This window comes from Tinamus guttatus, unplaced genomic scaffold (genome assembly GCF_059628265.1).
Source record: "Tinamus guttatus ecotype Peru unplaced genomic scaffold, ASM5962826v1 Tinamus_guttatus_pri_ptg000088l, whole genome shotgun sequence".
NCBI lineage: Eukaryota > Metazoa > Chordata > Aves > Tinamiformes > Tinamidae > Tinamus > Tinamus guttatus.
In genome coordinates, this window is record NW_028288622.1 from 936,970 (window position 1) to 962,074 (window position 25,105).

General features: G+C 36.6%; 1 protein-coding gene across 1 annotated transcript; it reads right to left on the reverse strand.

Moving 5' to 3' along the window:
- Positions 1 to 5,865: 5,865 nt before the first annotated feature.
- On the reverse strand, positions 5,866 to 25,105 carry UFL1 (UFM1 specific ligase 1). The gene is made up of 19 exons (XM_088520406.1): positions 25,020 to 25,105; positions 24,164 to 24,309; positions 23,276 to 23,304; positions 22,269 to 22,366; positions 21,328 to 21,442; positions 20,151 to 20,281; positions 19,426 to 19,484; positions 15,842 to 15,988; positions 14,538 to 14,713; positions 13,867 to 14,046; positions 13,371 to 13,491; positions 11,709 to 11,831; positions 10,523 to 10,643; positions 9,675 to 9,841; positions 8,502 to 8,632; positions 8,286 to 8,366; positions 7,446 to 7,531; positions 6,815 to 6,995; positions 5,866 to 6,130 (listed from the first exon to the last, which is right to left on the reverse strand). Exons 1-19 carry the CDS (start codon positions 25,094 to 25,096, stop codon positions 5,921 to 5,923), a joined length of 2,379 nt encoding a protein of 792 aa, XP_088376532.1. The 5' UTR covers positions 25,097 to 25,105; the 3' UTR covers positions 5,866 to 5,920.

Genomic DNA, 25,105 nt, shown 5'->3' on the forward strand with positions numbered 1-25,105 from the left:
ATAGGCTAGTACAAGGTGGCGAGGAGGGGAGGAGATGGCTCATCATTCATTCCCAGATTTATTGTGCACGGACCAAAGCGTATCCAAAAGACCTGATTTGGACTCACAATTTATGGAAGAAAAATCCTGATGACTAATGTCTGAGTGTCACATCCTGGAGATGGGTGGGGAGTATAATGAGAAAGTTTTCTCCAAGCCAAGGAAAGATTTTTGGGGGATCTAGAAGAGCTCCTCTCATGCTATTACTGCAATTTCTGGGCAGGAAGCTTTGCCACTCTCACAGCACACAAGAAGTTGTTTATTTTGTATTTCACTCGTGGTATCACCAGCCTCTTACAGATCCTTTCCCAATTTTTCTGCTATGGCTGAGACTGAATCGCAGTCATTGTCTACTGTTTGGACAGAAGAGGGTCCAAATAGCTTCCACACACAGCCTAGGACATACACAAAGCATACAGAATAAATTATACTTTGCATGGGATGCTGCGCTGAAAGTGAGAATATCATGTCAGCTTGAGGAAGTTGCAGGCTGAGGATAAACAGACTGAGAAGAAGGATGGCTGCTTGTGGTTTAAATCGCTATTGACCTCCAGGCAGATTTTTTCCATCACCAAGAGCCAATATATCCAAGTAATCTATAAAGTCAAGGGGGTGGGAACTTTTTTTTTTTTTTTTTTAAATAAATATCATAGCCAAGTAAATATTTGAACAGTTTAAATAAGTATCTTGTCACGTGAAGCCTTCATTAGAATTTCCAGATCTGAAAAATGTGTTCTGGAGGTTATCCGTATCTAAGTAATGGCTTGTAATTAAGACTATAATTACTGGGATTTTTATTGCCAAGAATCCATCATCTCAAGCTGTGGCTGATTGGTTTATTAAAACTCTGCAAACACTGACTTTCCTCTACAGAAACTATATTGATTTTTTTTTCTCATGTTTGTTGTCTGAACTATGAATTCTATTAGATCTAGCACTTTAATTTTTCAAGCCTGAGGTACTGCAGATTGAGAAGGAAGGGCAACAGTCCTATCTCACCTAGAATCCAGACAGAGAATCAAGAAAAGCTTCCTGTTGCCTTTACTTCCAAACAGAAAAATCCAAAAGTACAATTCTTAACTAAGTATCTTTTGAAGCTCACAAGTGAAAAGAAGCCAAAAATAGTATCCAAGTGGATCTGTCAAGAGCAAATGACACTTAGAAGCAGTTCTAATACAATATGTTCTTTCCAGAGATGAGACTAAAGATACAGATGTCTCCTCAAGTATATTGTCTTCCTAAACCTCTAAAGACTTCCATTTTTTTTTCTGATGCGCATATTAGTAATGCAAGACACACTTATGTGCATTTAAAACAAAGCTATTTTTTTTTTTTTTTTTTTTTTTTGCAAATGATGCTAATCACAGTACAATTGAAGGGGAAGAAAATAAATCCTGCTGCTTCTTCAGGTCACCAGTTAGACATTATCTTATACAACTCTCTCTCCTGAGCTTCCTGAAATAGAAAGTTGCCCATCTCATCTGACCACAAGCCTGTCCTGACCTAAGCTTCATCTTATTGAAAACTTGGGAGTTCATCAACTACATAATCAGCATGGTGTTCCTCTTTAAACTTTTCAAAGTGGCCTTTCCACTTTGAGGGGGGAAAAAAAAAGTGCAATTCCTCAACAATTCCAAAAGAAATACTCTTTTTTTTTTTTTTTTCTCCTGAGAAAACATCTTCAGCCTTTGCTGAATATGTTCTCAGTTATGTGGGTGAGCAGAGAGAAGGAATTCTGCTCTCAAGAATTGTTTACCCAAAAGCTTCAAATCATTGTCATTTTTATGCTTAAAGTACACGCACTGTGCAGATAGGCTGAGCAGCACATACTTGGAGGCTTGAACAGCGCTCAAGGGAAACATCTTGACATGCCTTGCTCTTATATTCCTCCCTAGGTGCCCCTTTTGCCCACTGCTGGAGACACAATACTGGGCTTGAAAGACCTTCGATGTCATGCAGTGCAGCTACTCTTAGGTTCTCTGCAAGAGTCCTAAGTCCCCCCTTCCCAATCCAATATTGTTTTCTAGATCCTGATCCTAAGGAAAATATAACTGTACAAATGAACACATATATATGTATATACATAAAGTATGTGATTCTACACACTTATATAATCTTTTAGATATCTATAAAAGGTTTAAGCAGCAACGTGACTAGCCTGCTTCACAGGTCTATGCAGGGTGAAAGTACTGGAGCTGCAACTGAGTACGCTGTAGGATGGATTTATGCAGACCACAACCCCCAAAGCTATTACTTGGAAATTGTGCCAAAAGATTGTTGTTTTTGCAGTTCCTTTAACAAAGAAGGCTGCGAGTTCAAGTTTTCTTGTTTCCCGCCAACTTGCAATTAACCAAACTTATGAAACTCCCATTTTGCTAATCACAAACAGGCAAAGGAAAGGCTGCTGCTGGGGAAAGCAACTTTCTAGCTATGCTTAAGATAACCATTCTGTGATTCTGTGAAATAGAAGTTAAGGTTGAAAGGGACATCTAGGGATCATCTAGTCCAACGCCTTGCTCCAGCGGGGACACCCAGAGCATGTGGCACATGGTGGCATCCAGACAGGTTTGGGAGATCTCCAGAGAAGGAGACTCCACAGCCTCTCTGGGCCTGTTTGTGGAGAGTTCCAGCAAATAAGGCTAGGAGAAGCACATTCGTAAATATTTGTGTGCATATTCTCCATCAGCAGTATGAGTCTATAAAAATAATTTTTTTTTTTTTTTTCCCCCCCCCCAGTACTATAGGCTAAAGAATAGGAGAGACTGGCACTATTACTTAAAGCCAAACTGAATAATTGAACGATTTGAACTATTAATGCCAAAGTTTGACTTATACATTGTACACTGCATTACATTTCATTTTCCTGGATAAGCCAATAAGCAGTTTTACTTTGCGAACTGAACTCTGATTTCTAAGATGAGACCACTCTTCCTCTCATGTATATCCATTCTTGGGAGAGGAAAAGTATCAATTAGAAAAATACTCAGAAAAATGAGTATTTCTTTTCTTTCTTTCTCAGAACATTTGATAAACAGAAGATTGATTTTTCACCAAAAGGATTAGGTTGGAAGGGATCTTTGGAGACCATCTAATCCAATCGCCTGCTTAACCAGGGTCACATTATACAGGATCGTGTCCACAACCTCTCTGGGCAGGCTGTTCCAGTGCTCAGTCACCCTCACAGGAAAAAAAGTTCTTCCTCAAATTCAAGGAACAACTTCCTGCGTTGCTGTTTGGGACTATTGCCTCTCTTCCCGCCATGGGGAACCGTTGGAAATAGCCTGGCCTCATCCTCCTGAGGCATTCCCCCCACTGCCGCTTAGTGTATTTGTACACACTGGTAAGTTCCCCTCTCAGCCTTCTCTTCTTTAGGCTCAACACTGCCAGCCCTGCCAGTCCTTCCTCACAGGAGAGATGCTCCAGCCCCCTCATACAACCATCGTGGTAGCCCCACGCTGGGCTCTCTCCAGTAGCTCCATGTCCCTCTGGTACTGGGGAGCCCAGAGGTGGGCACAGCTCTCCCGCAGGGCTGAGGGGAACCCCAACCTGCTGGCACCACTGCCAAGGCACCCATGGGCCAATTTCAGCCCTAATTTCACCCCACATTTCTTGGTCCCAATTTTCTACATTAACAGACAATAACCTGAGAAGGTTTCTGAAGCAATGGCACCTAGAATTCTGTCAGTAACCAACAGGCACTTCTGAATCCTGGTGCTTCCTACATACCTTGGAAGAATACATATACTTTTCATCATCCGTATTACTGTCTACCTTATAGCAAGTCAATGCATTACGTAGTAGATTTTACATTAACCAGTCACACAGCATCGAACAGAGACACAGGGACACTCAAAGTCTGATGTTAAATCAAATGATGCATCCTAGCAGATGCCATCCGAAAGCTGCAAATGTAAGACCATTGATCACTGGTTAAGCAAACAGAAGGTATTTTAAATACATCATCATTTAATATTATTAAAATCATTTCATATTTGCATAATGTCATATGGCATATTATTTTAAAAATAGAACAATGTCATATAAAGTCATTTACATCAAGCATAGGAATATTATAGTTGCTTTGGCTAATTAACAAGAAATCAAACATTTTAACTCTATGCAAACTTTATTTCTTAAACAAATTTAAATAGCCATAGTACTTTTTAATCTCTTAATCATCCATGTCCTTTACTGTCAGCTCCAGCAAGAGAAAGGGGAGCCCCTACCTTTGCTTCTGTCTCCAAAGGAAAGGAATTCAACTATTTTGCTTTACAATTGGTAAAGAAAAGTGCTTCAATGTAAACATTGTAAAACACTAGTGATTTTCAATAGATGCATAGTCCATTTTTTTAACCTTAAAGTTAACTTAAACTCTACTAAATTGTTGCCAAATTTCCTTCTTTGGTCATGTCAGCTTTGTTTGTTGCAATTTCAGGCTTGAAGATATTTTGGGCCAAGTTTATAGAATATGTATACTGCTGGAAAAGAGAAATATTTAAACAAAGTACAACTTGCACAGAATCCAAACTATTTTCTTTTGGTATCAAAGAATTCTGGCATAAAGGTTGAATTATTTTCAGTGGTATTTGAAGCTATATTTCTTGTTTACTACTCAAACTTCATTTTATGCAAAAGCCTGAAATTACCCAAACCATTATTGGGCATTATGGAAGTAAAACAAGATTCAGTAACATTAAAGTAGTTCATATTTGAGAACGATCTTCTCTAAAAAGATAGTTAAAATAATTGACATATACAAATTATGTCATTAAACTGGCAGAACTCTGATGTACTTTACCTTTTCCACTTTCCCAAGACGGTCATACAACTCACGTACAAATAAGGCTGGTAAAATCTTGAGGGAAACACTAATATTTAGCTTCTTCAGACAGATTTCAGCATATAAAGCTTGTGTAAAAAGATTTTAAAAGTTAAGAATTGCTTTCAAGAAACTCCAGATAATACAAGCTCCCTCAGAGCAGGCCACAGAATGTGAAGCTCAAGTCTCTACCCACTATAACACCTGGACTGAGGACTCTACCAGTTGGTGGAACGAACACAGAGGCTGTTAAATACAACAGGCATAATGGTGTTTCTTCGCCCACAAAACACCCATGCTAAAGGGCATCTCCTCCTCTGCCTAAAATACCAGTTTTCAAATGAGCTACTATAGACATTAACAGGATATATTAGGAACCTGAGTGCGCTGATTTTCATAAGACTACAGCCTATTTAGAAAAGTCACAGTAATACTGCATCTTTTAGATTCAGGGATTTTTACTCGTACTTGTTTTTACTTTTGTGGCTTAGCAAACAATTTTGAATTTCTATGTTGTTCATACCAAAGCTCAAAATATCAGTTACTTACAAAGAAAAGATGGCCTTTCATTTGTACACTACTAGATAAAAGTATTACAGTTTCAAAACTGGTCTTTGAAATGGAGATACGCAGGCTTATACGCAGTGCTGCAATTCTTAGAAATCCACATCAGAAAAGCAAAACTATAAGCCTGTGCTCAGCGTAGAGGAATACCCTATTATTTGAACAAACCATTTCTTGAGGGCTCACATGAAGATGCCCATTTAAAACAGATTTCATATCCGAAGTGTTCACAACTGAGTTCCGTCACGTTTACATTTAATACATTACAAGACATGTTATGTATGTTGCAGCAGCATGAAGAGCTAAACACCAGTTATCACCATCACCCAATAACTATGTTCCTTGGCTGTAATTTGCAACTGTAAAAAAAAAAAAAAAAAAAAAAATTTCATCAAGCATTTTCTGTGATATTTACCTTCAGAATTAAAAACATAAACAAACAAACAAACCCCACACAACTGATGGTGCTATGGATATGGATACACTGAATTTATGATTTTATTCCTCTGTTACAGAAGATTTTCTAGGTCTAAGAACGAGATCTTTGATAGAGGCAGTGATTTCCTGGAGCTCTTTTCGAATGGTATCTGCTTCCTCCTCTTCTACGTTTTCTGTTATGTCACCATCTCCCTGCTCAGTTTTCTTACTCTGACTGATCAGTTGTTTCACTACCAGTCCCTGGTACTTGACTAAAAGAGAATGCTGATCCTAAGGCAAAAAGCAGAACAAAGCAAAGTATCAACATTATGAAAAAGCTATGCAGACAAGCTACATAAAAAAAAACAACAACAAAACTCACATTACTACCTAAAGAGGATTAATGATAAACATTTTTGATAAACAAATCAAGATATTTTCACAGAATGCTTAAGGTTGGAAGGGACCTCTAGGGATCACCTAGCCCAAACCCAGCAGGGACTCCTAGATTTTACAATCCAAATTCTGAGTAAAATGAGCAATATCACTTTTTGCACACTACAGCATAGAATTGAACCTTCTTATTTTGGAAGAGGTACCTCTGAATTCAAAATTGAGTTAGAAAAGCTCAAACACATTCTAGCTGTGAAAAATGAGACTAAGAATTTTTAGTAGTTTGTAACAACCAATAATGCACAGCTGGCTGCTCTATAAGTAAAGGTAAAGCTACAGTACTAATTTCAGTAGTAATATTTCAATAGCAAAATATCTACAAAAGGTATTGTTTCAGATCCCTGAAACAATAGGTCTGAAGTACAATACAGATCAGAGACCTTGTACGTTATGCTCATAAAGTAATGCTTACAAATACACAAAGATGCCAGCCTCACACAGCCGTAGTCATCAATATAAATCACTATTCCTACGTTCTGTCAAAACGGTATTCTCCCGTTAAAAAGCCAGAAAAAGGAATACCTCTGGGATCTTGCTGCTTAGGAAATTAATGATCTGTGGTACCGATCTTCCCGGTGCATGAAGCATACAGTGGGTTGAAAATTGAAATAACAGCACGGATGTCAAGTGCAGAACAAGAGCTGGATCCTCTGTGACTTTTAGCTGTTCAGTCAGAGCTTGTCTATGCTGGAACAGGACTTGCCTAAGGAAAAGGAGTATAAAATGCATTTCTCATTCTGTCCTATTGTAATGGGTTCTAAAACATACATCTTTATTTTGATTTTCGTTAATGTTAATTTTTGAACCTGTCAAAGGGACTGGTTCTGGATGTGAAATTCCAGGATGAAAGTGCTCTGCTAGCACTGGCAGAGCTCAGAGATTTAGAAATCCCCCTTGAGAACTTCTGAAGTGTTTTGAAGTGTTGCAATAACCATTCAGTTAAGCAGTTAAGAACCCTCATCTTTTTCTCAGCAAATAAGGGCTATCTGCCTTTGTGTTTTCCAGTTAACCAGTTTGGGAAAGATGACAGCCCCTTCTCAAACTCACATGTATCCTTTCTGTGTGATTGCTACTGAACTGGCCACCTGACACTGCTGCAGCAACAGTGCTACAGTTCATGCATCATATAGAGAACAAATAATATTAAAGGTACCTTTCCTTCTTTTTGTCCCCTTTTTTCACCATAATATCACAAACATCTGCTGCAGAATCAAGGTAAGAAAGAAAATCTTCTAAACTCTGTAACAAAGAACAGACTCAAACATCTGATTTGTATTATCAGGTTTAAAACAAAAACAACAATGAAAAACCCACAAACAAGCAAACAAAAAAAAATCCAAAACACTTCACAATTTTTGCCAAACAGATGACAATGAATACACTTAGAATAAACACGTAAAAAACAAGAAAAAGAGTATTTAATAAAAATTAACTTTGTTCATCTTTCAATAGCTCACATATTTAAACATTAAAACACACTATGACCAATAAGTCTTAAAAAAATGAAATATCAAGAGAGGAAAGAAATGTATCAGTATGGATTCTTGCATAAAAAAGTAAGCTACCTTCCTTGGTACTTAAATGGTTAGGGTCTGATTTTTTTTTTTTAATACCCAAGATGTTATCAGTTACAGAATACACAGAATAAGGATCATGAGTTTCAGCAAAAAGGAAAGATACAAGCCACTTAAATGAAAGCTGAGAATCTGCAGTTTCTTCTCCTTTACACATAAAAGAAGCACTGGATCCATCTAGAAGCAGAGTGCAAAGTGCTAGGTGCCTATCAATAGCAAATATAAAACCAGCTTTCTGCCTTTAAAAATTTCTGGGTATGAAAAAGTACTTTATTCACTTACACAAATTCAAATTACAATGCTGGATTCAACCTTTACAACAGCAGCAGTAACCATACAACACTATATAAATCAGCTTCTTATTAATATAGTATTGGCAGAATGGAAAACCTGAACTCAAAGATTCTGAAAAACTTTACCTTGCCATTCAGAGAAGTATGCAGCTTAGTTAAAGGACCTCTGGTGTCTTCTGGTAGTTTACCTAAAATCTTCATCCTGACCTATTGTGGTGAAAGAGTAGAAGTCATCGATAATATCTTATCTGCATGAATATTTAAACAGAAGATAATTAAATATATTAGGTGAACATCACTGATGTGCCTGAGCTTATTAAAAAATAAATGGTATCTGCAGACCTCACTTGTGATAGCAGAAGAATTTTCTGTCGTCATCATTGAATCAGATGCTAGGAAGTTGAAAATAAGGTTTGTAATGTCTGTACAGACAGTCTTCAGCAGGTGTTTGACCAGGTTAGTCTGAGTCTCATCTGTTGAAAAAGAACAAAAGAAAAACAAACTGCCTGTCATTAAAAGTAGTTTTCAGTAGTTAGTGGTTTTCAGAGGAAAGGACACTATAGTGTTTCCCAAGATGCAGGCTATAAACCATAAACCATGGGAAAGTCATCTGGACGTATGAGGCTACCATCCCTCATTTGAGGTTGCTTGTAGAGCACACTTCAGTGAAAATAACCTTTCAAGTCTGTATGTGCATTCGAGCACACGGTTATTGGTCCAGAGATGCATCCAGTTCAATAGCACACACTGCTAATGAACAAACATTGCCAGTCAACAAGCCAAAAGAACTTGAGGTAGCAGAGAAGGTAGCAGAGAGAGGTAGCAGAACAGAAGCTAATGGGAAATAACTAAATTTATTCCAAAACATAGGAACATATTTTTGATTAATATTTCCTTTTGCTGAACACCCTCCATGGTGAAAATTCTCAAAAAAAGCTGATTACAGCAGAGAATCCTGGAAATATCTATAATATTTTCTTATCACTTTACTTGGTTAAAAAAAAAAAAAAAAAAAAGTGTATGCAGTTGAAGAGAGTTCCAGTAGAGTAACCCACTACAAAGTAAATCTACACGTATCTACCCCTTATTTGAGAACCTTTTCTCAAGGAACAATTACTAATGTTTCACCATCAACCTGAAGGAAGGTTTTCAGTGAAGCTTCTTAGGGATAGGCATATTCTATAATCTTATTAGTGAAACAGCAGACAATGAACAAAGCTTAATTTTAGAAAAAAAACAAAATCAGGGAAGGGAGAAAAACAATTTGGAAAAACAAACAAGAACTCACAATCACCTTGATAGAATGAAGATTATGGGTATGAAATAAAAAACATAATTCAGTTAAGGTGCACATTTATGCACTCCAGCAGTATCTTCTGGTTAGAGCTAGGCAATGTGAACACATCCTTAAGTTCACCTTTCAGAAGGTGTTGCTCTTTGATCTTAAATGTTGATTCTAGAACAAATTCTACATCCTTGATGGGGTACATTTTTTAAAGTATATATTTATTGTACCTGTGAAATATTTTGTTCCCTTTTCAAATAATCGAATGTTATTGTACAAGTTGGAGAATTCTTCCTGCAAGTCCTTCATAGTCTGTCTTCTGCTGGCTCCAGAGGAAGAAGATGATGAAGATGTAAAAACAGAACGTACAACATCCTGGTAACTTTTTGTCAGAGGTCTTAGAAAAGGGAAAAAGAGATAAAAGGGGAGATGTTAAAGTGTAAAACTTTGTATGCTTTTCCAAATATATCAGTAGTAGTGAAACCTACTTCATTACACAATAAATGAGTGGGACATGAATGCCACAGATTGATGAGATAAATGAAAACACAATCAAAACCATAACAAAGCCCTAGGAAATTAAAATACACTTTTGGCATTTACAAAAGCATGACTGGCTACACCATGCATGGTGTGTTAGATCAGTTTGCTGACCTATCATACTACCAGTCACACAGATGTCAGGGGGATATGTAGCAGGCACTGTACAGAAGATGAGACTGAGGAAATCCCAACACAGATCAGGACAAGCTTCAGTGAAAAGACACCCGTGAACCAGAAAATGCTTGCTGACAAAGAACACAAAAATCACCTGCTGTCAGACAGAAGTATTTCTTACTACTGTACCAACACAGATTTCTTATACGTGAGGAACTGTGTAAAACAGAGTTGCACAGAAAGAAAATACTGTGGTTCACCTCCATCAGCAACACACAAACAAATCTACCTATCCATATGCAAAAAAAAAAAAAAAAAAAAAAAAAAAAAAAAAAAAAAAAAAGAGAGAGAAGATGCATTTGAAACAAATAGAAGACCCTCTCCCATCAGCTTAAGTTAATCTTATTACCTTATCACTTACCTTATTATATGTCCAGCGAGTTCTGCAATAAGCTCCTCAGGGCAATCCTCTATGTGGGTCTTTAAAACATCCTGAATTTCTTCTTGGGACAGGAAAGGGAACTCCAGCTGCTTTTTTCTGCCTGCAGTGGCCATGAGCAACATTCATTGAGAAAACATTGTATTTAATATTGTTGCAGTTACACTGTGGCATGAGATACTGAAATGGCTCAAAGTTGAAAACTGCATAAAAAACAACTTAAAAAAAGAGACTAGCTAAAGCTAATGCTAGTTAAATTTTATGCATATTTTCTGATCACTTAAAAATTACTTTTGTTGCAGACAACTTAAGAAATATACTAGGACATGGGTTCTTGTTGAAAGACTTTGAAACTGTCTGGCTCCATGCATTAGTTCAGAAATTATGATAAAACACTTTAAATAAAGCTAAATTGGTGCATCTATGTTTTGTTTTGGGGAAAACTATCAAGTTTATCTGGATGTTGCAAAGGAGATTTTTACATTTAAGAATGAATTCAGACTAGTAGCTGGGAACCAGAAAAGGACGGACGTTCCATGTTCCAGGTGCAGCATGAGAAGAGCAATATTCTGCACATAAGGAAACTGAATGAATGGAAATCAGTGAGCTTCCCACTTGGGCCACAGCAGCAATGAACTATAAGACTAGACAAGCAGCTGCAGAGGGGGGTTAAATCATGTTTTGGGAATGATATAATTTATATTTGAATAGCTGTATCTGATTTATTGTGAGATTTTTGGTTCAGAAATCTGATGACTATTTTTTTCCTACAAAAGAAATCATTCAGAAGTGAAGTCTGTCAAACAGCATTCTTCAAATACGGTTCAGCTACTACAAGTGAGCGGTCTTAGCAACATCAATTGCAAATCATGTAAGGCTATACAAAAAAAAGTAATAGCTGAGCAATCTTGAAAAATAATTTAAATGCAAATTAAGTGGATCTTTCAGAATTGCATCGCAGAAAATATACTACACTTCATAACATCAAATATCTCATTTAAAAGTATTTTCTGTCATTATCAGAGTCTAGTTGGAAGTACACTATTGGTATTCCATCAAATAACAAAAAAGAACATTTAAGTGTGATCATGTTTCAGAGATCAGAGATATGCAGAAGCAATTGATAAGAGCATGCCACTGAAGATAGTGCTCAAAACAAATGACAAACTTGTGCTAGTTGTTTGCGATTCTTCATCGCTGTCGGCATCTTTTCTTCCCTTCTTTTTAGTTTTCTTAATCTTGATCTCTCTAGCGTTACCACCTCCTCCTCCTCTCACGCTTCCACTGCCCTCTGGTGGGGATAGAGGCGATTAGTAAACAGGAAAGCAGAACTGAACCCCCTCAACCCAGAACACACATTCCAGAGTCTTATTACAGCTATGACGATTTTATACTTAAAAAAACTAAAAGAGAGCTAAAGCTTCATTTAAACAAATGTCACTAATAAATACAAATACTAATCATATCAAAGGTACACATCATCAAGGAAAAAAAAAAAAAAAAAAGGCCAAAAAAAACCCCAAAAAAGCAAACAAACAAAAAAGGAAATACCAGTGTCCATATCACGGATACAGATTTTTCTGCTGGTTGAAAGAGCATTTAATAACACCCTTCACTGATTCTAAATAACTGAGCTACTCAAAAATGTTTCACATAAAATCTGCGGCAGCACAAGAGTTAAGGGAAATAATCCTACATAGCTTATCCAAAAATACTCTTGCAAGTGTGCACTCAATTAACTACAACACTTATTCCTGTTCGGCTTTTCCTATATGACTGTAGAACAACGATGTGATCCAGTTCTGACAAACATAAATTATTTAGTCCCTAGATGCAGTAATCCATGTACAATGTACTAACACTGCCAACAGCATCTTAATTTACAATATAGTTCCTCCTCACAAAGCAGCTGCTTTGCTGCTTGTTGCTTGCTGTTTCCCCCCTCCCCCCCCACTTGGAAGAAATCTGAACTCCAGAAAAATTAAATCTACAGACACATAGTCTTGAAAAACTAAGTGAAACACACACACACACACACGTATATATATATATATATAAAATGGGCAATGTGACATTTGCCACTTTTTGTCATTATTTTATAATGACACCCAATTTTTATACCACAATATTAATCATCTTGGGGGTAATACACCTAAGAACCAATACAGAAAATAAATCAGGACAGCATTTGCTGATGGTGCAGCATACATTATCTGTGGATGTGAATGTATCCATAAAAAACATAGACTTAATAATTGAGTCTTACTCTGCAGAAAGCTGGAAACTGAAGACATTCTATTTCTGACAGTTCAATCAAAGTTCAAGTTTCTCTGCTTCAGTTATGGCCTAGAAAAGTCTGCAGTCTCTTGTGGCAAGAGCAAGTTCAGTTTCCATGCCAACTCAGTCATGGCCTTTTTAAGAGCAGAATCTCATGTTTTATTTTTCAAATGAGTATATTCAATTAAGCTAGATGCATCAGCGCTCTAATTCTGTTACTTTCAATGGCACATACAACTCTGCATGTGGGTTCAACACAGAGTGCTCAGCAGTGCTGTAGCAACACAACATCCATATAAAGTCTTCTCTAGGACTGAAAACACTTAGCCTGGATAATATTTTAAAAACCAGAAACATGTGAAAGAGTAAAAAACACCTCAGCTATCTCTATACCGATAATATAAACGTAGGAAGTCGTCTGATTATTTCCTACCTATCTTCTGCAATGGACTAGAGGTAGGTAGTGGACTTTATGTTTAAACTTTAAATATTCCAAAGGCTCAACAATGCATTTTGCTCTCCCTGTAAATAAAACTACATGCTGATACCTTACCTGTTGCTTTCTTCCTTCTTTCATCCTTTTTGTCTTTTTTGTTAGTATATGCATTTTCCAAAACAGATGCCTGTTTTAAGTCTTCTTCAGTGATTAAATTAACAGGGTTATTTTTCATTTCCTAAAATAAAGATCATTCACTTAATAGCAAAAAAATTAATAAAAAAAAAAATATATATAGGGACATTCATGCCACTTGGCCATTGTGAAGCATACTAATCTAACATGATGTTTTCCAAGTGTAACAGCATAAGACATATTTTTTCTTTTCTCATTCAACATCTGATCTCACTGTTAGAATGATGGTGTTCCGTGAGCAACAATTTACTGCACATTAAATTTCAGATGTTACATAAACATTCTTTTTTCATTCCTGTCCTCCTCCTGGAGCTACGCTTCACAGGAGGTGTAGAGTTGGTAACAGCAAACAAAGTTAGATAAACTGTACCCCAACACTCAAAATGTATCACATACAGTTCAATTAAAGAAAAAGTACCTTTTCAGCTTTCTGTTGCATCAGATCAGAAAACAGATCAATACAGCTGCTTAAAAATTTCTCACTAACCACGATGGTGTCACTGAAGACTAAACCTGAAGAATGTTTGTTGAAAGATCTCATCACTTGCTGAAGCAAAATGCCAGCATCTTCTACTGACAAAGAGCTGGGCAGAAGAGTCTAAGGTAAAGAAAATGAAAACCATTTATATACAACACCTATTCGAAAATAGAAAATCATGCTTCTAGATGCACAAAAAGGATCCATAGACACCCCATTCAATACTGTTAGCTACTCAAAATGTATTGCGCTTCTAAAATTAAATTAATACCTTAAAAGTAAATATTATTTTTAATCTTCTAATGTGCCAACAGGTCATGCAATGTGATCAACACTGATCTGGAATATCAGGATAATTTTTGGAACAAAGCACAGGAATTCTTTCAAAATGCAGCTCACCAGACACAGAAATCCTGTAAGTGAACAGCTAGCTTCTAAGGCTTCTAATCGGGATTTATCCAGGGTGAAATCGCTAACACCTCACTACTTAGGAGGGAAAAAAAAAAAAAAAAAAAAAAAACTAACAAGATGGGAATTACATTATAGATGCATTAATCTCCAAAGGATATCACTGGACACAAAAATTTGGCAAAATAAATAAGACAGCTTACTGCTACATCTATCCAGCTTCCAGAGCTGATGGCTTCCTCTACAGAAGCTTCTACTTGATCCACAATTTCTTGACCAACACAAGATGCTCTCAGGAATAAGAGCTGTGTAGACTTGTATCTTTTTTTAATGTAGCCTGATGGATCCGGGATGCCAAGTCTGTACAACGCATCAAATTCTGAAAGATAGTTATAAGTCTGTTAATATGAGTATCTTCAAAACCATATGAAATCTTAACTGGTAAACCTTCCTGAAAGCAGGAACAGCAGTATAAAAAACAAGTTTACATGTGGACAAACTTACATGTAGACAACACAAACAAGTACTACTTCAAGCAGATGATGACTTAAAACTTGGTTCAGTAAAAGATGGTACAGCTAGATATAATTAATAGAAATACAGAAATTTACAGATATGATTTTGGCCTTTTTTTTTTTTAAATCTGCTTTTATCAGATTCTAAATACTTTTTGCAAAAGAAAATGTATTCTAGTGCAAAATGAGCACTTATCCACAATACTGTCCAAACATTTTGTTTTCTTAAGCTATTCAGATATACTCGCAGGATCATGCAATGCCCCACAAGCAAAATATCTCAAATACTTAGTTTATACTTAGACATTCTGAAAACATCTAAGGACTTTGACAGATACTCCTTCAGTCAAGCAATATCATGGAAACACTTAGTAGTACTACATTAAAATATGCTGAGACTTTTTGGAATGCGAGCCTGCCTGTTATTTAGGGACTAGCCCTTTGGGACTGTGGGGGTACTTCCCTATGTTTATACAGGTCTATATTTTCCCATAGCTCCTCTTTTAAAACACTAGCATCAGCATTGCTCAGTTTTAAAACAGGACAGACTTGTTTAGACTCAAATCAGGCACAGCATGGGCACTGTGCCCACTTCAGTTTTGTGAAATCTTATTTTGGAAAAGGTTCTTCCTGTGCACTGCATAACAGCTTACGTTTTATTGCCTCACCTGAAACTACCTACCTCATTCAAATACAACACTCTGAAAAGTCCAAAATGAGCAGTTAACTTAAATATTTTCATCACAGTACAAGTAGCATTTTAATTCTCTGAGAAAGAAAGCTACTGTTTAGCACCACGGTTCCTTCTGCTGAAATACGGTTCTTTGTGCTAAAATGACACACTTAACTGAAGCAAGGGGAATATCAACTACTGTATTAATTTTCACTTATTCCTGTGCGACTTCACCCTAGACAGGAGCTATCTTAGGATAAATCTAATTACCTAAAGACATCTTAAAGATATTTTATCCCTATAAATTAAGATCAATTACCTAAGTAACCATTCTGCTTGAAAAAGGAATCCACCCAGTTGCTCTGTGTTCTGGCATAGATGTCTGGGACAAAAACAGCCTTATCCTGTCTCCCACCAACCACAGTGCCTTTTAGACGACCAGTGTTAACAAGTTCTTCCAGCACAGCTGAAAAAAACAAAAAATAAACAAAAACACACGAAGAAATATTTTTCACTTAGATGTAACCACTATTCAAAACATAGCAATTATTTTCCCTATTTCGTTCCTTTCGTTTTCCTTCATTATTTGTTTCTCTTCTTATTACTAGTTGAAGCAAACTAGAAGCCGAAGTGCTTTTTCTAGCAAAACATTCATGAGTTCCAACAATTACTTTCAACACTTCTGAAAATGTTGATAAATGAGATAAAATCTCTGGAAATTGCGCACATTCCAAAAGAGGAAACTACATTGGCAGGACTAAAACACTTTTTATTTAACACTTACCTAGGAAGTTTTAGCTTTTAATTTATGAACTGTAGCCATAAAACTATCTTTCTCTGGCCAGACAGTCCAAGTATATGAGCATTTTATTAACAATGTTCTCTTTCAGTTCCCTGGATGCATGTTAACATGATGAAGACATATCTGAACACACTAGAAAAGTGTAAAAAGCTGCTACTTCACTCAAATAAATGTGAGCACACAATGTAATAGTTACTATCTTAATGGTTTTCAACAGTCACGCCATTACCAACCTGGCAACGCACAAATGTTGCTGGCAAGGATCATGTGGGTTACTTAGTACCAAAGCAAGGCTCTCTTGATGCTAAGTAACATATTGTTAATTCACTAAAGGTGCTCAGGCATGGCTGATTTGCATCCTATGTTCTGTTACTGTCTTTTACATGACACCAGATGTAAAACCCCTTCCAACCTCCACGAAAGATCAAGGATCAGTCAACTGCCAAATTCTGCTGCTTCCTACAGTTTTGTTAGTGGCTTTTTTACCTCAGTTTAATTGTGTGGAATATGTTGATACTGTTACCCTGCAGACAAACATGAAAAGACATCAAATGGTATGGCTCCTTACTCGTAACATATGAGTTAGTGACCAACACTTCAACGTGGTTAGTACAGCTACAACCTAGGAAGGTTTAGTTTCCTTCTCAGCAAACTTTACCAGAAAATTTGATTCCAGAGGAAATACTGTATTCTATATCATGACTTCTTTCCCCCCGCCCCAGACATGCCCAGTATAGATATGTCCCTGTACTCTACCAGCTTTTGGACAAGAATGCCACTAAAGAACCTAAGCAGCCGTTACACTGGAAAAACATAAGAAAACTGATTTAAACAAGAAACAATTTTACCTAAACTAAGAATAGTGCTGAAAATCATATTCTGCCATGTTTCAGTTACCTAGTATAAAATGCAGCTTACAAAACAGCTGCTGAAAATCAAACTAGATTTTTATAATTCCTAATAGTTTAATCTGTTGGAAAACATGGAACTGGAAAACATGTCGGTCTTATTTACACAATACCCAGAAAATGAGTCTGGCTCTCTGTTGGAAATCTTAACTTGTTTTTAGTTCAATTCTTGCAAAAAGAATAAAATTTAAATAGGTATCTCAATTTTGTAGAAAGTTAGCACTGACTCAGTCTTAGGCAAAAAAAAAAAAAAAAAAAAAAAAAAAAGTGAAGACATGAAGGTGACAATGTTTATATCATTTTAAGTATCAATTCTAAAATATCAGGACAGAGAAAAAGCTTTCACTGCAGATCTCACAGCTGATACAGGAATCACGTCTAGATAGCCTTGGTTTTAAAATAAAGCACTAGAACATGCACAGACCTACAGTAATCTCACACTTATAATTAAAGGTGACTGAGCAGTTTGCAGTGTCATGTTAGTTCTCTTTCAAGAGAACTTCAAGTTCACAAGTTTTCCTCCGTGCTTGGTCTAGGTCAGATACAATGTCTGGAAATGAGGAAAAATTGTGCTTTAATTATGCTTAGTAATTACTGTTATTAATAACTCAAATGGTTTCTCCTTTCTAAAATTAGTTATTGCCCATCATAACATGAGGTCATCTTAATATGAAGAATAGCATGGCTATGTGAAAGACACAAAAACAGTTTTCTGTCTCATCTAACACTAAGTGGTGATTAAGTAATCAGCTGTTCATAAATTATGCAAGTAATATACTCAACTTGCAACTAAATATTCTCAGACTATTTAGAATATTAGAACACTTTTTTCTGAAAGAGATACAAAACTGACAAACACTGATAATAATGATGAGCACAAAAAGAGAATACTTAAAGTATTCCAAAATTTGTCAGATTAAAAAATGCATTACAGAAAATGGATAGAAGAAAATAAAAACTGTAAGGGAGTAAAAAGGATAAACTATATAAAAAGGAACACTTACTGAAAAAAACCCAAAAAAGTACTAAAACCTCACATAGCCATTGTGCTATTTTCAGGGAGATAGTGATGTAGAAAAACACTTTCACTAAGACTACAACTTCAAATCAGGCTGAAATTGTACACAAGCAATGCATGATCACGTTCTGGTAGGATCAGACAGTCTTAAAACGAGATTGCAACTGCATGCTGAAATTTGTTGGCTAATGTAAGACTACTACAAAGCAGTAGAGCAGATTTTCCTTTTAATATATGAGTACCTGCATGATACATTCCTAGGAGAAAAAAAAAAAATCCTCCACAAATCTTACACTAATTATGTAAAAGCAAAATGTTTATATGATTTAACTGCTAAGGTTTTCAATTTTACTGAATAAACTTAAAATAAAGAACATGAAATAAGCAGAGAAATATTTCAGTAAAGCTCACGTGTGAAGTACCTTGAAGGCAAAAAGTTAACCCACTGCCCCAAAAGAACAACCTTACTATACTGACTTTCATGGGAAGACAGGCAAAGAAGCCACTAAAGGGTTCCAAAAAGCAGCAGTGCTTGGACAGACAGCACACATAACTAATGATCCTGCTTGAAACAGTGTTTTGAACAGACAGGAGAAGAGTCTTGGTAGTCAAAGAAAAGCTGCAACATTAGAAGCAAGAAACAACTAAGTCCTTCCTAAAGTTTCAGCAGTTGCAAAGGAAGTCATTATGGATTTCTACTTAAGAGTTGCAGAAAATAAAAAGTAAACAGTCTAAAAGTACGCTTTATCTCTCAGCATATAAAGACATTTAACTAAGAGGATAACAAAAGCTCTGTCTGCTATCACAGAGCAAAGCCAACGAACAAACTCCAAAGCAGTTAGTATCATATGGCTACATGAAACCTGTCCCCTTTTGTGAGCTTCACTGATAAAACTGACAGTAGCTAAGGGCAAATAAGGAAACAGATGACAAAAATCAAGTACTAAATTATTGGACCATTCTGCACTCAGAGTCATTTCATCAATGCTTTCACTGCTTTAGATACACATAAGCACCTCTTCAGTGGTGGAGAGTATAAAAGGTGCAACACTTTATGCTAGCAGCTCTATTTCAGAATTGGTGCTATACACTAAAATGCTTAGTTGAAAGCATACTTTCAGGAAAAAAGAAACAATTAACTAGAAAAACCACAGAACAGTCTGAATGAAACTCACAGTAAAGTAAATGTTCCTGAAATCCGTAACGAGTGATCAAGTTACTTACAGGGGTAGGCCTTGGAAAAAAAGAAAAACAAAATGACGTAAGTTAAACTAAAACTCACATGGACAATCCAGATAGTAGAATTGCCCCTGGTAGACAAAATTGCATCATATTTTAGCTCCCAGGTGCTACACTGAACTTTAGCACAACGTAGGAAGTTTAAGTCCAAATGTAGCTATGTACATTTTAAAATGCAGCTACCATAATTATCAATAATTATCATACATAAACTTTTGCTGATACAGAAAGCTACTTGTCAAGTTACAAAGACTATTTTGTATTCAATGTGTTAAGTAGATGCTAATATATAACTGCCTAGGGAGTAGTGACAGATTCGTTCCAGACAAATACAAGTTCTACTGACTAACACTCTTCAGTCAAAAGTGTCAGTTATTTTCCTTATTCATCTGACTTCTATTTAAAAAAAAAAAAAAAAAGAAAAGAAAAAGAAAAAGAAAAAAAAGAAAAAAGGGAATCTAAGGTGAGTATTTTGGTGAGCATATTCAAAAGCTTCACACAATTCTTTTCCCCAATAAACTAAACTTTACTTGAAGAAATTTTTGTGGTTTTTTTTTTTTTTTCAGTCACAAGTAAGTTTAAGAACCACCCAAAAAAAAACCCCAAAAAACAAAAAATATCCACTACACTTCAAAGTGTAGTTATAGGTGTTTTAATTTACCGAGTAATTGCAGAGAAGAGGCCACGGATGCGAGCTCGGTGCCGGGAGACAAAGGCATCTGTATAAATCACCCCACGGTTGTCCTGGTCTAGCTGCCCACGAATAATTTTACCCAGACGCTTGGATAATGCCTGTAAATAAAAGCTGGAGTAGTAGCTAAACGGGTACTCTCTCTATACAGATAGATACATAAATTTATATATATATATAGAAATGTATGTGTATAAATATGTATTACCTAATCAGTAATTTATTTTTCTTAAAAAGGATAATATACTTGGAAATGAGAATTACATCTGAAAACTACTAGTGAGGTATATATTGAGACTGTCTGCTGCTAAATATGCATTCAAGCCATTATGAGCCACACTCCAAACTCCAGGGAATTAGACTTCCCTAATAATGCTCTCCTCTATCAGTCTTAAATGGATTGTGCATCTAGTGAAGAAAAACAAACTTTGTGGAAGAAATCAGTATGGTTTGAATATGCATAATCCAAACTAGGTAACCTTTTTATTCATTTACTATGAACCAATGGCATGGAAATTCACTTCCTATTTTTTCAAAAAGTCAAGGTGAAAATTATGAAATGATAAACATGAAAAGACACAAATAGTTTACAAATGTGAATCCTAGCAAAGCAAACCAAAACATCAGGGTTACCCAGGGAAGTGAAAGAAACTGTGCAGTAATCTTTTTATTCTAGAACAGTTTTTCCAAAAACTGATTATGCAAGAAAGAGTAATTCTGTTCATAAATCAAGACAGCCAAGATACCAAGTATGACTGCTCATCTAACACAAGCCACAGAATTTCCATTTGAAAAATGCGATCTTTTAAAGAAATACCCAACTTTCAGTCAAAGTCACTAAAACACACCACAACCCTTTTAAACACTTACACTCATTACACAGCTAAGTGTTTTTTTGTTTCTGTTCTGAGTATCTGGCTCCAGCTTCTAGAAACTAAATTTATTTTACCTTTTTTGGATAATCTGAAATTTTCAGTATTTCTTCTTCCTGGATAGCTAATGAGACTGATGAGGTTAACTCTACATCAACTCTTCAATACATCAAAGTTTGTCAAAATTAAAACCACTGATATCACAAAAATGTCAAAAAAAGTGAACATTTCTTCAGCATCATTTCTACATTTGCTAGGTTGGTGGTTTGCATCACCTGTATCAAGAAGTCTCCTGGAAGGTCGTATGCCTTACAGAGCTCCGATATTGTCACCTGGCCAGTTTGCTGTAGTTTATCGTTTATTTCTTCTGCTAATTGATCTAGGTAACTCCTTATTTGAACACAAGGGGAGGGGAAAAAAAAAAAAAAAACATGAAATTCAAAAATCAATCTGTACTTCCCCGCAGCACTATTAATTGGTACATCTGGTACTATACTTTCTCATATTGCATATTTTCAGTCATATTCTAAAAGTTATTTTAAATGAAAATAAGGAAAACAATGTCAGTGCATTTTTTTTTCTTTTTTTAAAGCCTGCTATCCAGGCAGCCAATTTTAGAATTGGTCACTTACTTGCTTTTATGAAAGCATCAAAGACTAAGACCAGGAAAATATGTCAAGGAGACTTAGAAAAAGCCTTAGTGAACAAAGTTGTTGCTAATTATCTTAAGAGAGCTAGGAGCTTTACCTTCCTTTCAAGGATAAATCCTGCAATGCAGTCACTAACTGAGGCACCCCATAAAAATATTATTTCTGCAGTTGTCAGTGCACCGACTGTCATGAAATAACTTGTCACTTGTGAGGTGACTTGGGCAAAAATGAGAGGGTTTGCCTGCAGCTGAGAGAGTGAGGCTACAGAGTAGATGAGATTGAGGTGCTGCAAACAAAGACCCAGGATCTTCCTGGATAGGAAGCTTCTTAAGTATGAGATACTAGGCAGAAACACTCAGTGCTTTTGTTCCATGAATCCCCAGGTATTCAGCCGAGAAGAACCTCACTGGCCATGCGAAAAAGCAGCCCTGACTACCAAGCAGCCCTTGTGCCAATCAAGAGAAATTATTTTGCACCAGAAGGCAAGGAGCTGGCCAGACAGTTAGGCTGCATTTTGAAAAACAGAAGAGGTGGGAATTATACCTGTTGCTTCTGAATGTACTTACTCATCTATAAGTTGTCCCAGCACAAGCTGAACTGTTTTGTCTGATTTAACAATGTCATTAGCTTTGTTTTCAATGTGCAAAAGGTCCACATTTATTACCTAAAACAAACAAACAAACCAAAACCAACAGAAACATATAGACCCAGAAGAAAAAAAAAATAAAACAACCCACAAGGTTATCACAACTTCAAGCTGAAATTCTCAAACATTGAGATATTATACTTGCACATTCGTATATCTCAAGGAAAATTGTTTATTTTTCCTACAGTTGCATACATATGCAGTAAATCTGGAATGTAGAATAAAACATCAGTGCTCTAGAGAGAAAACAAACAAACAAACAAAAAAAAACAAAAAAAAAAACTATCTGCAACTGTGACAAGGTTAGAAGAAGCTTATAAAATAAGAATTTGAAGACAGTTATGAACAGAAGATATTAAATTATCTTACAGAAAGGTTTTCTGATTGCAAATGATTTTGCTAAAGCCAGAAAGGAAAATTAGTCCCAGAAAAGGATTACTGCAGGATAAAGGTTATTGGAGACAAGAGATTAATGAAGGAAGAAGGAAGACTCAGAGAGGCATGCAGAGTTAATTATGCATTTTCCTACAGCTTAAATGAGAAATACATATTTTTTATCCATTTGCGCTCCTTAGCTAACATAGGAAAAGTCCATCCAAAAAATGTTCTTTTTGCTAGTGATTTCAGAGATCTCAGAACAGCATTAAACAAATAAGAACTTTCACACAGAAACGGTTATATTTATCTCTAAATCATAGCAACCATTAACAATAACCAACATTTCTGAAATCAATAAATGGATTGCTCAAGTAATCTGCATTACTCTCGTAAGAGCTACCAGCTCTTCATAAACTCTACTGCCCTTATTTTAAAAGATAACTTAGCTGGAGTCTAACCGATGAGCTCCATATTTAGAATATACAAGGTTAAGTTAAAAAATATATATATTTTATATATATATATATATATATATTCCCCCAAACCTACCTGTTGTAAGTCAACAATGTTTACACGACCTAAAAAAAAAAAAAAAAAAAAAAAAAGGCAGTTTTAGTGTACAAAAGTACATTTGAACAGATTTAGAATGCAGCAGAGTCTGTTGTGTGCAGGAAATACCTTTTCATTATTTTTTCCTAAACATCTTAAATAAAACCAATTCAACTTTAACATTGCCAAAAGACAGGAAGAGCGCACATGCAGTCAGTGTGAGATATCCCATATCAACCTGAACTGTGTCCTTATTGACAAAACCAAACAAACAACTCATCAACCAAAGGGCTCCCTTCCAACAGGTCTTCTCCTTGTTGCCAGTCACTTTCTGATCACAAGTCTGCGGGTATCACAATGGAGTCCATCAAAGCTTTCTATCTTTACTATCTTTAAACTTTACAACTTTACAACTTTAAATTTTAAACTGCTATCTGAGTCACAGCTAACAAAGCAGATGTCTGTTCATTCTGTGGTATAATAAAAGATGTCTGAATCCACCAATGACAATTTTAACATATGATTATTACTACTACTAACAGGAAAGGAGAATGACTTCAAAATTCTGAGTCCAGGCTGAACATTTGGTTCCAGTTTCTCAAAAATATTTAAATGTCAAATTCCCTTCAAAAGTTTCTTGGGTCATTTCTACATCTGAAGTTCTGTATGGGTGAAAATGAAACAACTAACATATCTTGATATGTTTACCTAAAAATCTAATACAGAAATGAAGTTAAAATTATTGTAGGCAGATTCATTTTGAGATGGAAGCGATAGAAGCATGGACATTTTTTGGAAAATTAAGGTTATTGAATATAACTTTCAACCTCTTTCTGGAGTCTCTAGAATTGAGCTATGAACCTAGAGGAAAGGAAAGGCCACACTTACCACCACAGACATGAAGCTCATCCCGGATCTCCTTACAAATTTGTGCTGGAGTGACATACTCTTTTCCATCAAGCGTGTGCACCACTTCCAACTGCTTCTCAGCAATCAGTTTAGTGACGATCTCTATACAGTTCCGTTCTGACAATCTGCCAATAGGATAAAGCAAATATGCTAACTTTGTCTTGAAACTGTGGCTTTAAAAGTACAGAACACAGGAAATACAAGGAATATCACTCTCCACTGTGTGCAAATTACTTTTAAAAATGACAAAAAAAAATCATCTAAAGACCCCTATTCTTCTTGACCAAAAGCCATAATCCATACTCTTCCACTTGATGGTTAAAGAATTATAGAATCATTAAGGTCGAGAAAGACCTTCAAGACCATTGTGGCCAACCATAAGCCCTCCAACACCCTGCCTGCTAAACCACGTCCCTCAGTGCCTCATCCCCACGTTTTTTAAACTCTGCCGGGGATGGCGACTCCACCACTTCCCTGGGCAGCCTGTTCCAAGGCTTCTCCGCTCTGTGTAGAACTTTTGCCTAGTATCTCACCTGAGTCACTTCTCTCAAACAATTTCTACTCTTTTCCTGAACAACTGTCAGCCTGTTCTGCACCGGGACTCTACGTGACAACTTCAGCACAGCTTTGACCCCACTCTTTTAAGTTCCTTTAACAAAAAAGCAGGCGTGGACACCAGCCTCAACGCCCGGCAATGCAAACAGAGGCCACAGATCAACGAGGCCTCAAAGGCGCCTCGCAGCCGCCGGGCGGGCCGGGGGGCGCGGGGAGGCGGCGCGGGGAGGCGGGCCGCGGCGCGGCGGGGGCCGCCCGGGGCGCGGGCGGCCGCGCTCACCTCTGCGCCACCTGCGCCAGCTGCGCGCGCTGGAAATCGGCCGCCAGGCGCCGGATCTCCTCCCAAGCGGCCGCCATGGCCGCCGC

Excerpts from the sequence above, each read along its gene's own strand:
- UFL1 (XM_088520406.1), bottom strand. The coding sequence starts at position 25,096 with ATGGCGGCCGCTTGGGAGGAGATCCGGCGCCTGGCGGCCGATTTCCAG. Across the intron at positions 19,485-20,150 it reads CTCTTCTCTGCAATTACTCG|GCCTACCCCTGTAAGTAACT; the intron begins GTAAATTAAAAC and ends TTTTTTTCCAAG. Across the intron at positions 9,842-10,522 it reads CTCGCTGGACATATAATAAG|ACCTCTGACAAAAAGTTACC; the intron begins GTAAGTGATAAG and ends CCCTTTTCTAAG.